The sequence below is a fragment of the Monopterus albus genome, unplaced genomic scaffold (genome assembly GCF_001952655.1).
Source record: "Monopterus albus unplaced genomic scaffold, M_albus_1.0 scaffold105.1, whole genome shotgun sequence".
In the NCBI taxonomy this organism is placed as follows: Eukaryota; Metazoa; Chordata; class Actinopteri; order Synbranchiformes; family Synbranchidae; genus Monopterus; species Monopterus albus.
In genome coordinates, this window is record NW_018127985.1 from 68,365 (window position 1) to 84,934 (window position 16,570).

Genomic DNA, 16,570 nt, shown 5'->3' on the forward strand with positions numbered 1-16,570 from the left:
GCCTGTTGTGGTTCGGGGTCTTTCATCTTTCAGCTGCCTGCGTGCATGTTGGAGGTGCAAGATACCCGAGCGTGTAATGTTAATTTTTACCTGTGTTCATTGAATAAATCAGCACTGTTTTGAAGTTATTTGGACTGCTTCGTCTCTCAGAGTTAGCATGGTAAAAAGTACCGGAGACATCAGAGGGATGCCGAGCTGAAGTCCACAAAGAGGGCCCGTGCATAGGTCCCTGGGGAGTCGAGATGTTGCAGGATGTAATGCAGTGCCATGTTCACCGCATCGTCCACTGACCTGTTTGCCCGGTAGGCGAACTGCAGGGGGTCTACGATGTCACTGAGTCTTTCCAAGGACTTCATAACTATAGATGTCAGGATAACAGGTCTGTAATCGTTAAGTCCCCTGCTGCAGGTGGACTGGAATGATGGTGGAGCATTTGAAGCAGGAAGGGATTTCACACAGCTCCACTGATCTGTTGAAGATAAGTGTGAAGATGGGGGCCAGCTGATCAGCACACACTTTGAAGCAGGAGGGGGTCACACCATCTGGGCCTGGTGCTTTTCTGATCTTCTGTCTTTTAAAGAGGCCACGCCCATCCTTTTCACAGATCGTTAAAGGTGGGGGGCTGGGGGGGGTGTTGTTTGTCAAATCTGCAGTAGAACACATTCAGGTTGTCTGCTAGTTGACAGTCCTCCACAGCGGCGCGCAAGGCGGGGGGCGCTCTATAGCCAGTGATGGTTTTCACGCTCCCCCACACAGACGGGGAGTCGTTGGCTGAAACCTGAGCTGAAACCAGGCTGTACAGAGTCCTGTCCCCACTTCTGTAAGCCTCCTCTTTGGCACAACGAAGCTGCTTGAGTCTTGCTGTAAACCAGGGCTTGTTGTTGTATGTGCAGAAGGTCTTTTTGGGCGCACACACACACATCCTCACAGAAGCAGATCTAAGATGTGACAGTGTTAGTGAGTTCATCCAGGTCTGTAGCTGCAGTCTCAAATACACTCCAGTCTGTGCAGTCAAACCAGGCCTGTAGCTCTGACTTAGCCTCCTCAGTCCAGCTCTTCACTGTTTTGACTACAGGCTTCGCAGCTTTAAATTTCTGCCTGTAGGTTGGAATAAGATGGACCATACAGTGATCAGAGTCCGAGGCCTGCACGGGGGACAGAGCGATAGGTGTCTTTTATTGTTGTGTAGCAGTGGTCCAGTGTGATTTTGTCCCTGGTGGGACGGGGTAATGTGCTGTATGTATTTGGGCAGTTTGTGGGTGAAATTTGCTCTGTTAAAGTCCCCTAGAACAATGAGTGGAGAGTCGCGATGTTCCAGCTCCAGACTAGTTATCAGTTCTGCTAGAAGCCATAGTGCGCTAGTGTTAGCCTACGGTGTTATGTACACTCCCATTAGCATGAAACTGTTGAATTCATGGGGAGAGTAAAAGGGTTTGCAATTGATAACAAGAGACTCTAGGTCTGCGGTACATGTCCTCTGTAGCACTGTGACATCTGTGCACCAACCTTCATTTATGTAGAAGCAGATTAAACCTCCTCTCGTTTTCCCACTGATGGACTCGCTGAGCCAGGTCTCCGTGAAGCACAAAGCAGCAGAGCATGCAAAGTCAGAGTTAGTCCTGTTGACGAGAAGAATTTCATCCATTTTGTTGACCAGGGAACAGCCAGGTGAATAGATGGGAGTGAGGTCCGTGTTCCCCTCTGTCGTAACCGCACCAAGGCGCCGCCCGTTTTCCACGTCGGTGGCATTTTTTCCAGGTCCCGTATGTTGCTGCTGCGCCTCCGATCAGAATGTCCATACAGCATTCTTTGTTCACAAAAATCAGAGGAAGGTAGTTTAGTGTGAGTTGTCTGATATTTAACAGTTCTTCTCTGGTAAAAGATGCAATGCAGCTCCTACTGACCATTTCTATACTTCTCCATTAACATTCTCAGAGCAAAAATTGCATCAGTAGTGCTCTTTCTGGGCATGAAGCCATACTGCTGCTCACAGATAACCACTTCCTTTCTTAGCCTAGCTTCCACTACTCTATTATCACACTACACTATATGCTGTCTGGCTACACTTTCTCCTACCACTGCTTTACAGTCACTAATCTCTCTCAGATTGCCTCGTCTACATAGAATGTAGTCTACCTGCATACTCCTACCTCCACTCTTGTATGTAACTCTGTTCCTCCTCCCCCCCTTCTGGATAAAGGTGTTAACTACAGCCATTTCCATCCTCTTAGCAAAGTCCACCACCATCTGTCCTTCTAGGTTCCTTCCCTTAACACCAAACCTGCCCATCATCTCCTCATCACCTTTGTTCCCCTCACCAACATGCCTGTTGAAGTCTGCTCCAATCACCACTCTCTCCCCTCTGAGAATACTCCCCATCACCTCATCTAGCTCACTGCAGAATCTCTCCTCTTCTAACTTACACCCTACTTGTGGAGCATAACCACTGACTACATTCAACATTACCCCTTCAATTTCCAACTTCAAACTGATCACCCTGTCTGACACTCTTTTCACCTCTAAAACATTCCTCACAAGCTCTTTCTTCAGGATCACTCCTACCCCATTTCTCTTCCTGTCCACACCATAATAAAACAGTTTGTATGGGGCCGGCATTTCAGCAATAAAAACTCCACCTCTGCTCGCTCGTGCCTGGTGCCTCGGGGGTGATGGTGGTTGTTGTGGGAGTGGGAGCGAAGAATGAGTTGTAGCGCCAGTGATATGAAACCAGTAAATTCCCAGTGGCTGTGTGAGTTGGCGATATCTAGCAATGCCTGTCTGTTGTATGTTAGCAGTGCATGACATTTGTGCACTGCAGAAAAAGTAAAAAATAAGAAATAAAAAAAACACAAAAAAGAAGAAAATGAAGAAAAAGCCGGCATTTGAGAGTGGAACGCACAAACATGTCTGCCTCAGAGGGCGCCATGATGTCACACATCACTGTGGGTGACAGAGAAAATACAGTGGAAAACCAAAGTAGGATGGTCCAGTCTGTGCTTGGTGATGGTTATGCTAAGTATGTGGTGTAGCACTTGTTAGGTTCCGATAGTGGAAACACAGCAAATATGATCCCTGCTCACCTGTTCTGTCCTGAATGTCCCATCTTTGATTTTAGGTAGCAGCTCACCGACATGACTCGTGACTGAGACCACCTAAAGAGGAAAAAAAAAAAAGACAGAAGGCCTCTCTCAGTCTGCGTTCTTCTCTGTAGCCTACTCCTGTTCTTGTGGACTTGTGAAGCCCAAGTTCCAGTTCCAAGTCTGCCTCCAGCAAAAGAAAGTTCTTGCTCCACCAGTTTTAGCAAATAACCTTTATGAGCTCAGTGGACTTGGGGCATGGATGTATTATAGAAGCACTTGTGATACAACCATGATTTGGGGCCAAACAAGTATCCCAGAATACACTTGTGTGGCATCCAGCATTGATGTCACCGAATATGAGCAACGCGCAAAGCTTTTATCATTTTTGTCATATAAATGCTATTATTCCACTTTAGTAATTTTTTACATAATGTATTCATGAATAACATTTTTATAATTATTTATATCTTTACAACACATTTTTTTTATTTTATAAGGTTTGCTATTTTTCTGGTGAGAAACTAAGCGTTGCATTTACAACTTGTCCACCCTTATTCGCACACGGGTACAAATGTCTTCGGCAGAGAGCTCTATCACGGCCAACATAGTCACCAATACATTGGTACTGAATCAATTTGTGTACCGCAGGTCTGTCTATTAGAAATACACAACGTTACATGTCAATATAAAACCTAAGTATGTGTATAAATTGTTTCTTCATGATTTCAACAAACATTAAATTCACAATTAACACGACAACTCTTACGTGTATGAGCTTATCATATTATACTGGTACCTGTTCTGTGAGATCATTCAGCAGCTGCACAGCGTTAGGCAAATCACTTCTAACTAAATCCTGTCAGAAAGTAAAGAGCAATCAGAAACACGGTACAACACTCCGTAAACGGCCAGCTACCTAACAGAGAAAGTATATTAGCTTGTAACAACCTGGTTAACTTGGTCGCTAAACAAAACAACTAACTGTGAAGCCAATCTCAAGCATAAAAGACAATTTCAGAATACGCATTCAATTGTCAGTTTGATCTTCAATACTAACCTAAAGGATAAAAAAATTAGACAAACGCTTTACATTAACCAGCAACTTCCTCAGCCCTACTCACGTTGTCAACGGGAGCAGCCATTTTGACTTCATGTTAATCTACGGAAGCCACAGAGGGACAGGGACTGCTTCTTCTTCTTCTTCTTCTTCTTCTTCTTCTTCTTCTGTCATCCAAAGCAGTGTAAAGGCAACTGGGCGTACTACTGCCCCACATATAACTGATATACAGTAATCTAACATCCGTTTATATCATTGAGTATAAATCGGTATTTAAAAAAAAAAAAAGAATAACACCCCTTGCAATCAATTGGCGGTGCTCAGGTTGGTCAAGCAATGTAGAAAGAGAAAAGCAAGAAATCCCTTGATTAGATATTTTTGTAAAGAACAAACTTCTCTCCATCTTCAATTTTCAGGGATTTTATTGTCAATTCACCATATGTGCAGGACATACAGAAAATCGAAATACTGTTTCTCTGTCACCTAAATGTTATGACACCAAATAGATGTCATAACATTTAGGAACTAAAATACTGTAAAGTAGAATAAAAATGGAATAGAATAGAATAAGAACTGGATTGACATAATTAGGAGAAATCTAAATGGTAGAGCCAATAAGCTGTGACTCAAAACCATGTACAGTCAGTGACAGTAGTGCAAAACAATAATAGGAGATTGTCATATGGTTCAGCATCACCAGGGCGTTGGTGATGAGGTGCAAATAAATGGTAATGGTAAATGGTCTTATATTTGTATAGCGCCTTTCTATGCTTTACAGCATACTCAAAGCACTTTCACACTATTTGGCCATTCACCCATTCGCACTCCCAAACATTCACACACCAGTGACATCACCGGGAGCAACTGGGGGTACAGTGTCTTGCTCAAGGACACTTCGACATGTTGACTGGACAAGCTGGGAATCAAACCGCTAATCCTCCAGTTAGGAAACGACCCGTTCTACCTCCTGAGCCACAGCCGCCCCCAAATAGCATATAATTCTAACAGATTTGCATATAACAAAACAGCAGAGGTCGTTTTTTTGTTTGTTTGTTTCCACATTACTCAGCAGCAGATTTACCTGTAATATAACAAAAAGGGGGAATGTATTGAGTTTGTACAAACAGCAAGTGTAGTGTTTTTATGTTGTGGGTTATGGCCCAGGGGCAGAGAGGGGGAGGTAGTGAACAGTGTTCAGCATCCTCAAGGCCTGGTGGATGAAGCTGTTTGTAAGTCTGGTGGAGTGGGCCAGAAGTCTCCAATACCTTCTCCCTGAGGGCAGGAGTCTGAAGTGGGAGTGTGCACATTGGCCCCTGTGCTCAGCGTGATGGTCTTCTGTGCTGGTGTGTTCTGCGTTTCAAAGCTGCCAAAGAAGTCATTGAGGCTGTTCAGCAGAGAGATGTCACTATCACAGCTCCGAGGTGGGGATTTGTAGCCTGTGAGGGGTTGGATGCCCCTCCAGAGACTCTATGCATCTCTAGTGTCGTTGAAGTGTCCAGATATTTTCTTGCTGTATTGGTGCTTTGCCCCCTTGATTCCACGGGACAGGGTGGCTCTTGCTGTTGCTAGGCCTGCGGTGTCGCCGGCCCTAAAGGCTACATCCCGACCCCTCAGGAGTCTGTGAAACTCACCTGTCATCCATGGTTTCTGGTTGGCACGAACACTGCTATTTTTGCAGTATGTGACATCATCAATGCACTTTGTGATGTATGCTGTGACTGGCTCAGTGTATTCCTCTATGTCTATGTGATTGTTATGAGTGGCTGCTTGTTTGAAAATGTCCCAGTCTATAGTGTCAAAACAGTCCTTCAGAACAGAGGAAGCCCCCTCTGGCCACACACGTACCTCCTTTTGTGTTGGTCTGATGGCTTTCACTGTGGGTCTATATGCAGGTCTCAGCATGATGATGATGTGATGAGAGAGACCCAGGTGGGGGTGGGGGGGCTTGCGTGCCCCCTTGCATGTTGTGTACACAAAGTTCAATGTGTTGTCTCCTCTTGTTGGAAAGTCAACATGTTGGTGCAGATTGGGCAGTAAAACCTTTAAATCCATGTGATTGAAGTCCCCAGTTGTGATGAGGAATCCGTCTGAGTGCGCTGTCTGTTGTTCATTGATGGCCTGGTAGAGTTCATTCAGTGCCTCACTCCTATTGCCGGTGTTAGTGGTGGAAGAAATGTACGCAGCTATCAACAGAATTACTGAGTACTCCCTACATAAATAGAAAGACCGACACTTGATGATAATAAACTCCACCAACAGAGAACAGGGTTTATGAACAACAGCAGCATCCTGATACCAAGCATCACTGATGTAAACACAAACTCCCCCTCCATGAGTCTTTCTTCCACAAGGACTCGGTCGGCTCGGTGGCATGTTAGCCCATCTAGCTGGATAGTGGAATCCAGGATGTTGTCATTTAGCTATGTCTCCGTAAAGATGAAAACACAGCAGTCCCTCGCATTACGCCGTGCAGATCTCAGGAGCTGTATGTGGTCTATTTTGTTGTCCGGTGAGTGTACATTGGCCATAATGAGGGATGGTATTGCGGGTCAGTGTGGGCTAGCTGCTAGCCTAGCCTGAATGCCTCCCCATTTGCCCCGGTTTTGTTTATGCTCACACCACTTCCGACACCTCCTCTCAGGGGGTGACTTAGCCGGCGTGTCTGGTGATGTAGGAATCTGGTGAAGAAGTCCCAGGTCCTGAAGTTCCTATGTGACTTCCTGGTCCAAATTGAAATGTCTTGACTTATATCCTATATCCACAAGGCAGTGGCGACTGTATCTTGGGCACAATGTAGACATTGAACTACGCGCACAGAACATAAACTGGACAAACAAGAACACGCACTATAACACACATTTTTAGGCACACAACTCGGAGAGAGAGGGGGCGTCGCATTTGTTCATGCTGCCTTCTTGTGGGTGGCATAACCCATGGCATAATTCCTACAGATTATCAAAATTTATGCAACTGTCTCAGGACTGCCACACTCACATAATCCATTTGGATGTTTCCTTACTTTTTGCAGACATTTGTTTAGCCCACAGTGCCCCAGCCTCAGTCTGGTGAATTTAACTGAATCCCTGTGATTTCCATAAGAATAAATGGTTTTGTGGCCTGAAAACTAAAATGTCTCCCTCTGACTTACTTTTTCCACTGATTTTGCCTCTCCCTCTCAATACCTTCATCAGTTTTACTTCTGTATTCAACCTTCCCATAAGGACATTTAATATCTATTTCTTAATTACGTAAAGATGCCTTTGCAATTCTGTCCACAATTTCATTGCCCCTGACCACCATATGCCCAGGAACCCTGCACATCTGGACTTCAAATCCTGACCTTCCAATACTAAACAAAGTAATTAAAATCTCAGTAATACATCTGGTCCAGATCTAGGTGTCCTTCCAATTAAAGACAGTAAAGCTGCAGCGGAGTCAAAACAAATGAACTTTACCTGGTCTTACACCCTCTATCCAATCACAAACAAAACAGAAATATCATTTCAATATCAACATGATATCCAGGTTTTACATGAAACCGTGACACATACACCCCAAATCCCACCTTTCCACTCCTGGGTCTCTAGAGCCATCAGTATGGATCTTCAAAAAGGATCCCATTGTTTTATTCAGATATTCTGCATAAAGACAAAATTCACTAGAATCCTTTTCTAAGAGTAAAGATTGAAGAGTAAAATCAGCATCTGGTTCTGGCATCAGCCAAAAAGTTACTGACACCCAGCACATTTGATCTGCAATAAAGTTCTGCTCTAAACCCAGTTTCCCTGCCCACTGACTAATTTGTTCTAAAAAAGAGAGCCTTTAATTTTTACCAGAAGATTTGTGTGTTCCTGCAAGAAGACACTGAACTGACAAGCTACAAGTACTGCCATTCAGTTTTGCCAAGTATTGTGATCCCAATTTAATAGATCTCAAACATAAGGGCATTTTTCACATTTCAATAAGCAAAGCAAGAAGTGGAGAAGACCTAAATGCTCCACGGCAAAGTCTCAGAGCCTTTGTACACTCATTTTTCTAGCGTTGTCTTAGCCACAGAGCATATATCCCACAGCCGTAATAAACTGCTGACTTAATCGTTGCTCTATATATCAGAAGCATAATTTCCATTTCTGCCCCCATTCATGTCCAGGCAAGTTTCTCATTATATTTAACAAACCACAATCCTAAAAACTTAAAAACCTTAATCCTTTCTAAAGGGTGGCTATGTGAATGCAATGCAAGGTCAGGAATCTTTCTTTTAAAGCCAAACACCAAAAACATTTAAATTTAAATCCCCACTTGTCAGCCCACGCTTCGACACACAGAGGGACTTAACATGAAGGGAACAATAAAAATACAACACATACCAACTTACATCATAGTCACAAACACACTACATAAAATATCATACAGAAGATATGCAGATACAAACACAAGGGTGAATGATAAAGAGCTCAACACAAACAGGCTCAGTACTGTTAATAGTAATCATATAACCTATTGTATGTTAGCCTATGTATTAAGGCCTATTATGGTCTGAACCAGGACAAGTTACTGTGTTTGACTGTAAGGATGGTATTAATAAGGTGATGCTCAGTGCCTGGGTTTCTCCACACATGCCTCTGGGAATTGTAGCCAGGCTATATATATGATGATGTGATTTTATAGTTTTTATTATAATTCATTATCCACTTCTCTGTTTGATCCCAGAATGAGGCTACAATTGGCCAGTACCACAGCAGGTGTAGAACTGAACCTTGATTTTTCTTAACTAATGTGTTCAAGGCCACAATGTGTAACATCTTTTGAGTTGTAAAAATGTACATATTATTTGTATTCCTATTGTGCATATAGTGACATCCTGAGTTGTATTATAAATAATGCTAAATACCTGTTTCTATTGAATTATTATCTTGATTGAATCCTCCCACTTATTTAAGGTATTTATAGGGTTTATACAAATGTTATCTTTAAATATGACATATCTATGAATGCTCTGATTAGTCTTTTTTCCATTCAGTCATAGTAAATCTTTACTATATGGGTGACAAACCTGTTGATGGCTTGAGTCTTTAGATAAGCTAATAAATTATTTTATAATAATAATATCTTTATTTAGCATTTCTTTATTTACATAGGGAGAGCCATCTATCAACACATTACTGTTAAAACCTATTATCTGCTGTAAGATACTGGTTTATCAGGAGGGTAATAATAGTACCACAGCCAGTTTGTAACAGCATCCTCTATAAAAGCAGACATTCTAGGGATTTATTTTTGCTGATAGAAATGGGTGATATTAAATTGCATATAAGGAAGGAGACCTTTTTGAAATAGCTGATGAAAGCTTTTGAGCAGTCTTGAGAAAGACCAATGACAATTACAATCTTGTTTTGGTGTGAATGATGCCTTTAAAGAATAACTGAAACCTTTTAAACTTGGGAGTTTCATGCCACCCTTTTCAACTTTATTATATACTAAATACACTCTTTTAATTTTATCTAGTTTATTATTTCATATAAATTTGAATATTTTTGTTCAAATTCTTTAAATAAGGAAGAAAACCACAAAATAGTGTTTATTAAGGTTATTTCCCCATAAAGGGTTATAGATTTACCAAGGAGATAAAGATTGTATCTATTTTCTGAAATATATCATCAAGATTTGCCTCATACTTTGTTCATACTGAAAATGACTTTGAGTGAACACAACTTTTTTAAACAAGCTTCTTATTAGCTGGTGTGAGGAAAGATACTAAGGAATTTAATTAATAAAAATCTCAATATTATCACCTGTGAAATAATAAATGATCTAATGATCAGAAAGCTATGTTCTTCATCACTACGTGTACTATTTTTCCTTTTTAAGTGTGTGTGTGTGAGAGAGAGAGGAAGGGCCACAGGGGAAGTGATGGAGTCATCATTGGAGGAGCAGCTACCTCTGTGTGACTTTCACACCATTTCCAGCCAGAGGAACCTGAAGGATATCCAGTGTGTGTCATGGTAAGTCAGATCATAACTTTATCGCAGTGGATTATTAGTGCAGATGTTAAATATAAGCTCTTTTAATTAAATCATAGGAAAATTATTAAAGCTGCTGAAAGCTATTAAAAGTCTGGATGTCTCTTACAGTTATCTTAGATCTCATGAGCAATCTTTAAGCGCCCTGAACCAAGTTTAGTTTTTGTTGTGTTTTTTTGTTTTTTTGTTTTGTTTTTATAAATACTGCTGTATTTAACAGGCTGTGCAGATATGGGTAGAGGTGAATAGACAGAATGACTATAACCACACAGTAAGCAGGCCTTACAAACTAGAATTTTTAGACTTACAATACTTCTGTCAAATAATTTGAAAAGGATTTTTTGAAAACTATATCCATTTATGCAGTTTTTAAAAACTTTTCTGTAGGCTACATTATTTGTTTTGTGTTAATGTAGGTCCCTGAACAATTAACTGCTTTCATGGCTGTTTATTCTGCTGAACTTAACTTAATATAGAAGAAACAATAAAAAAAAAAAAAAAAAAACAGAATGTTCTGGAGCCTAATTTAACACAGGCTATTTTAATGTTCCAAACCCCATCACCCAAAGAGATAAAAACACCAAAAATTCACATTTGTCAAGCTGGGTCGAGCCATTTTATTTATAAAGTTACTTAAATTATTAATTACTGATTTAAAAAAGCTTACTGTTACTGTAGGTCTGCTCTTTCTCACAAAATTTACCATTTAAAAACTTTTATTTTGAAAATAGGTATTTTCTGACCTGTACTAAAAATATCTCTTATGCATATTTTACATTGGTTAACAGGTTAAATCATGATGAAAGTGAATTATAATCATGAAAGCCCATCCACCTATCCTTCTTTATGAACTTATCAACCTGCCTTCATGTTCATAAGAAAAGAAGAAGCAGTAATCTATACAAAGCAAGGCACATACATGTGTGTGGAAGAAGTATTAAAACCCTTTACCTAAATAAATGTACATATCACACTGTAACAAAACTCCATTACTGAGTTGTTGTCACTGTTACAAACATCAAAAGTAAAAGTAGTCTACACAATATGCAACAAAACAAGGCCTTTCAGGGAACTTTGATATATTTATTTTTACCAACGTGTATTTTAGCTGTATTTTTATGTTGTTGCTGTTCAAATTTAAGCTAATTAAACTACTTTATATATTATTGGATAGTTTAAGCTATATAAATTGTTTTGACCACTGTGGTCACTCAGTCCTAGGCCCAAACACAACAAAGCTAACAGCTTACACATACCAATGTGCAGCTGTAAATAGGCTCCCACTGAAACCACTTGGCTCCAGGGCATCCACACGTCATGTTTACATCAAATTTTAATATATAAAATAACTACCAACTGCAGCAGTCAGATACCTGTAATGGAGTAAAAGTACAATATTTGCCACATTTGACATATAATTGTACACTAGCAGAAAACAGAAATGTCTTGTGGGCAACCACTCCAATACTTTGTGTGTCTTCTGTCATCCAGGAGTGGGCGAGCTCATACCCAAGTCAAGCCCATACCCTCAACCTGAACCCTGTCATCTCCACCCAGGCTGGATCCACCAGTCAGCATTCTCAGATGGACATGATCCCCTACAGCCAGTCTCAGGGAATAATGAGGGGGCCCAGTGAGGACAGAGTGGCCGAGCAGATGATGGGACTATCATATCCCCCTTACTCACCATCCTGTCTCGGCAACACCTCCACTGCAGGAAGCACAAACCATCACCAGAACCATGCCGACTCTCAGCAGGTGAGACCGAGGTGTTTCATTTGTGGATAATTAATTAAAATGTGCTTTCATCAATCACTGTCATTCTGCTTCCACACTTCCTGATTATATTTGTGTCTGTGACCTGCAGGATTTTTCTCCCTTCCTTCTGCCAAGTCTGAGGGCCCCGGTAACCAAGAGGAGCATCAGCAAGGACAGCGCAGAGTACCGCCTGAGACGAGAGAGGAACAATATCGCTGTTAGGAAGAGCCGGGACAAAGCCCGCAGGAGGATCCTGCTGACCCAGCAGAGAGCTGTGCAGCTGCAGGAGGAAAACCAAAAGCTGCAGATGAGGATAGGCCAGCTGACCCAGGAGCTGGACACTCTCAAACACATCCTATCGCAGCAACACCTGCAGGGAGTTGAAGAGGGAGCCACAGGGGAGCTCAGCATCTGAACCATATTTCCAACTGCCATTAACATCACTGAAGCAGGGACACTCAAAGTCAAAAGTGTAATTGTATTCTTTCCTTCAAAGTTTTACTATAAAGGCAAACATCTGTGATAATTTGAAAATGCTACTTAGAAGAGGAGATTTTAAAATAGCGCTTTAGGATCTAATGACAGGTGTAAAGTTAGTTAAATTGTGAAATGATAAAGTAAAACACATTGGCAAGGCTGTAGTTACCTCTGAGAGCAGCAAACTAGTTAGACAAGCTAACCTTTAAAGTTTATGTTAGAGCACACACACACACACACACACACACCATTTAATAATTTAATCTGTTTTATTGTTTTGTAAAGGCTATAGAACGACACCAAAAGATTTTGAAAAAGGGACTGTTACCTGTTCTGGATGCACTTCATTGTATTTTATAAAGTGTAAATGCAAGGCTGTGAGCACAAATAGCAACATTCAATGAGTGGCAGAGTGAATTTAGGTTATATGAAAAAGGCTGATTAAAGGAAGAATGCTGGTGTTGATGTTAAAAGGTAAACTATTGGAGAAAAACACACAGAGGAGTACCCATGTGAAATCCTGGTGGCATCTCCAACGCACTCTGTGTTGTTATGTGACCCCATCTGAATTAATGAACACTGCCTATTCGTGTAACCGATACTTCTCGTCATTGTCAGAGGTGATTGTAAGTGTTGTTGCCCAACAGAGTTACACAACAACCATCCTGTGGCTTGTAAGGGATTTAATGAAATCTAAGTGTCTCTCTCTTTATAATACTCTAAGTGAGTGAGTGTGTGATTACTTGCAATGCTTTTGACTCAGTTTTAAATATGAGGAGATCACCTTTAATGTCACTAAATAAACTTTTTAAATATATAGTAATACATTGTTAAAGTGTTACTGTGTCGAATATCTTGTTAAATAAACAAATACTTGCTTGCCCCTATATGAAATCATAGTCTTTTATCAGTTATTCAATTGCTGATCCTAATTTAACAGTGCTTCCTCCAGTTTACAGTTGCAGAGCTATTAGGCTCAGATTACAGCACTCTGCACCTTTAAATAATGCATCTTACTAATAAAAAATGGTGTGACTGAACTCCATTATGTGTTATTATTCTCACCGAGTCTCCACTGCATCCTTCATCAGGGAACACGCCATACTTCTGATCATTTACCAGTTGTCTACCCACAGAAACGGACACCATGCCATGGACCGTTGTACACCAGCAGTTTCCCTTTGTGGGATGGGCAAGATTTCAACACAGTGGAGGACGGAGATGAGGAGCGCAGAGATAGTATCAGTGTTTTGGGCTGCCAGGGCCTTCCTGTGGCTGTGATGGCAGTGAAGGGTCATAGAGATAGGAGACAGAGAGGAGGGCTGTAGGCAAAAAGCCAGATGTTTTGTTTTTGTTTTTTTTTGTCTTTGCCCAAAAATAAAGTTTTATAATTTCATGTACAAATACCCAGATTCATGACTCTATATGCAAAAATAAAGAAGGTACACATTCCGTTTCCTTCCATGTCTGATTGCTTTTGTAATTCATTTAATTAAGAATGTTAAATGTGTATTTTTGGGGATCTAATCTCAAGTAGGGTTTTTTTTGCAAAAAATGAAGTAACATTCATGCAGATATTCACTTTTCTTTCACATCGATCTGATACCTTTTTTACCCAATAAAAAAGTGTCATATATCATCACTGTAGTTGCCAACTTAACAAAAATCATTTGCTGGATTTATTAGAAATATAAAGGCCACTGAAAATTAGATTATCTTTGGTTTAGAGCTATCTGAATTGTAAAATGATGTTAATATAATTTAATTTAACAATATAATTAATGTCGCAGATCATTAAACTGAATTGATAATTACAACACTACTTGAATTAGGGCACATGATGTTAACCGTGTAGTCTGATTAATCCAGCAGGATCTAAACAGAAGTCTTTCAACAGATTTTATTATCACTGCACAATTGCACAGGTCATTTGTATGAGTAGTGCTACAAGCTGCAACCACAGGGCAAATGATTGCTCTTTCTGTTCTCTAAGGAATTATAAACATCACAAAACACAACACTGTGCTTGTACAAAACTACTTTTACTTTCCTTCCACAAATTGAACCCTTACACAATGACCCACAAAAAAACAGACTTTATCCTTCAAAAAGTAAACAATATCTTTGTGTCACTTTGGTAACGAACGTGTGAAACATCCTGTCATATATTCAGACATATAGTGACTTGTTTGTGTGACCGTGTCTGTTGAAATGTCCTGCAGCGTCATATGGGGCAATCTGTGGTCCCAGGACTGCAACATCTTCACAGAGTGAAGAAAGACTGAATTTCACCTAGTCCCTACCAACTTACTCAACAGCAGCAGACCTTATAAACCCCAGCACAACCCCAGCATTTCAGTCTAATAGCTGCTGGCAACTACAGACAGTTGCTGGGTAGTCAGTTCCACATCTGTCTTCAGAGCAGAGACTGACTACAAACAGCACAAGCTCTAGTCCAAACATGGGAAACATGCATGTTTTACTTGTATTTCAGCTTTTCCATGCTTGCACAGTTACACAGGTTCAGCACTAGAGACAGCCAGGTACAACACAGCAACAGGTGCCTGCTTAGCGCCAGGTTCTTCCCTTTAAAATACTTTTCCAACAGTGAGGGTACCAAGATAACCTAGAGGAATGAGTGCTACAGTGATAGAGGCTCAGAGGTGGTGTAAAGTGCATTACATGCTTAGCGCCAGGTTCTTCCCTTTAAAATACTTTTCCAACAGTGAGGGTACCAAGATAACCTAGAGGAATGAGTGCTGCAGTGATAGAGGCTCAGAGGTGGTGTAAAGTGCATTACATGGCATGGAGTCTGCTAAAGTGCATGCAGGTAAAGTAGTTTAAAGGATTTGACTTTCTGATAGAAAGAAAGTCACTTTCGGCTTTTCCCGTTTAGGGGTCGCCACAGCACATCGTCACACTAATGACTCGCCTGTTGACATTTGGCACGTGTTTTACGCTGGATGCCCTTCCTGACACAACCCTGATTCGAACCCAGGGCGCTGCGGCGAGGGCGCTGCGCCTCACTTTCTGATAGCAAAACATAATTTGCCACAAACATTAATTTTCTGTAATGTACCGATGTTATCTTCGTGTTTAAAGGTGAAGTGACAGCTGTCACTTGTTCTGCTGGCCACACAACACATTGTCATAACAAAAGTCAATTACGAGATGTAATGTTTCTATTCAAACTAGTTCCTTAAGAAACTGTAAGTCCTGGTACCTGCTACAGCAGAAGCTACAGTGCTATAAAAAGTATTCACGCCCCCTTGGAAGAGTTCACCTTTTATTTTGCTACTACATTGAATCATCAATTTGGCTTTTGTGACACTGATCAACAGTAAAGGATGTGTCAAAAAATAAAAATATGTCTTATTAATTTACTGTCTTATAAAAAATATAGGACAGTAAATTATTGATTGCACAAGTGTTTGCCACCTTCAATCAGTATTTAATAGATGCAGCTTTGGCAGCACTAAGCCTTTGTGCATATGTCTCATTCAATTTTGCTATTTTTTTCCTTCAGACTTCTTTACAAAACTGTACAAACTCTCTCAGGTTGCCTGTGGATCATGAGTGAATAGGCCCTTTTTAGTTCTCAATTGAACAGAGGTCTGGGTTCTGACTGGACCACTCCACAACATTAACATTGTTGCTGTTGAACCACTCATGTGAAGCTCTGGCTGCATGTTTGGAGTCAGTGTCTTGTTGGAAAATAAATCTTCTCCTGTGAAGCAGTCCTCTTGCAGAAGGCACCAAATCTTTCTCTTTTACTTCATTCATTTTACCCTCCACCTTCACAAGCTTTCCTACTGCAGAGAAGCATCCCCAGTGTGATGCTGCCACCACCATGCTTCAAGGTGGGGATGTTGTGTTGGTGATGATGTGTAGTGTTTGGTTTAGACCAAACATAGTTCAGGGGTGTCAAACTCAATCACACAAGGGGCTGAAAATTAAACCACAGTCTAAGCTGCAGGCCAAACAGGATTGACATTTATTGAACTGTCTAAAACTGACAATAGTTTAACCAGAAATATGAATTTGAACAAACCGCAACAACTTTTTAAATGCTGAAGGTAAAACATTGTGATCTAGTGGCAGATGCCAATACTTCGCGGGTCCCAAAATCAACGTGCATTGTGGGAGATGTAGTTTATGGTCAGTGTATGTTTTCAATT

General features: G+C 40.9%; 2 protein-coding genes across 3 annotated transcripts in view; one reads left to right on the forward strand and one right to left on the reverse strand.

The window, feature by feature from the left end:
* ngdn (neuroguidin, EIF4E binding protein) overlaps positions 1–4,300 on the reverse strand; it is a 13,411-nt gene extending 9,111 nt beyond the window's left edge. The window contains exons 1-3 of the mRNA XM_020610493.1: positions 4,202–4,300; positions 3,877–3,936; positions 3,081–3,152 (exon numbers count right to left, since the gene is read on the reverse strand). Of these exons, the coding sequence (XP_020466149.1) occupies positions 3,081–3,152; positions 3,877–3,936; positions 4,202–4,222 (153 nt within the window). The 5' untranslated portion in view covers positions 4,223–4,300. The remainder of the gene's footprint in view (positions 1–3,080; positions 3,153–3,876; positions 3,937–4,201) is intronic.
* A 5,593-nt stretch (positions 4,301–9,893) lies between these two features.
* On the forward strand, positions 9,894–13,270 carry cebp1 (CCAAT/enhancer binding protein (C/EBP) 1). Of its 2 annotated transcripts, none has more exons than XM_020610547.1 (3): positions 9,894–10,139; positions 11,715–11,915; positions 12,025–13,270. In XM_020610547.1, the coding sequence occupies exons 1-3, from the start codon at positions 10,137–10,139 to the stop codon at positions 12,328–12,330; spliced, it is 510 nt and encodes a 169-aa protein (XP_020466203.1). In that variant the 5' UTR covers positions 9,894–10,136; the 3' UTR covers positions 12,331–13,270. The 2 variants fall into 2 exon arrangements, with proteins under 2 accessions (XP_020466203.1, XP_020466202.1); XM_020610546.1 differs by having other exon boundaries at positions 9,896–10,139; positions 11,649–11,915.
* The last annotated feature ends 3,300 nt before the right edge of the window (positions 13,271–16,570 follow it).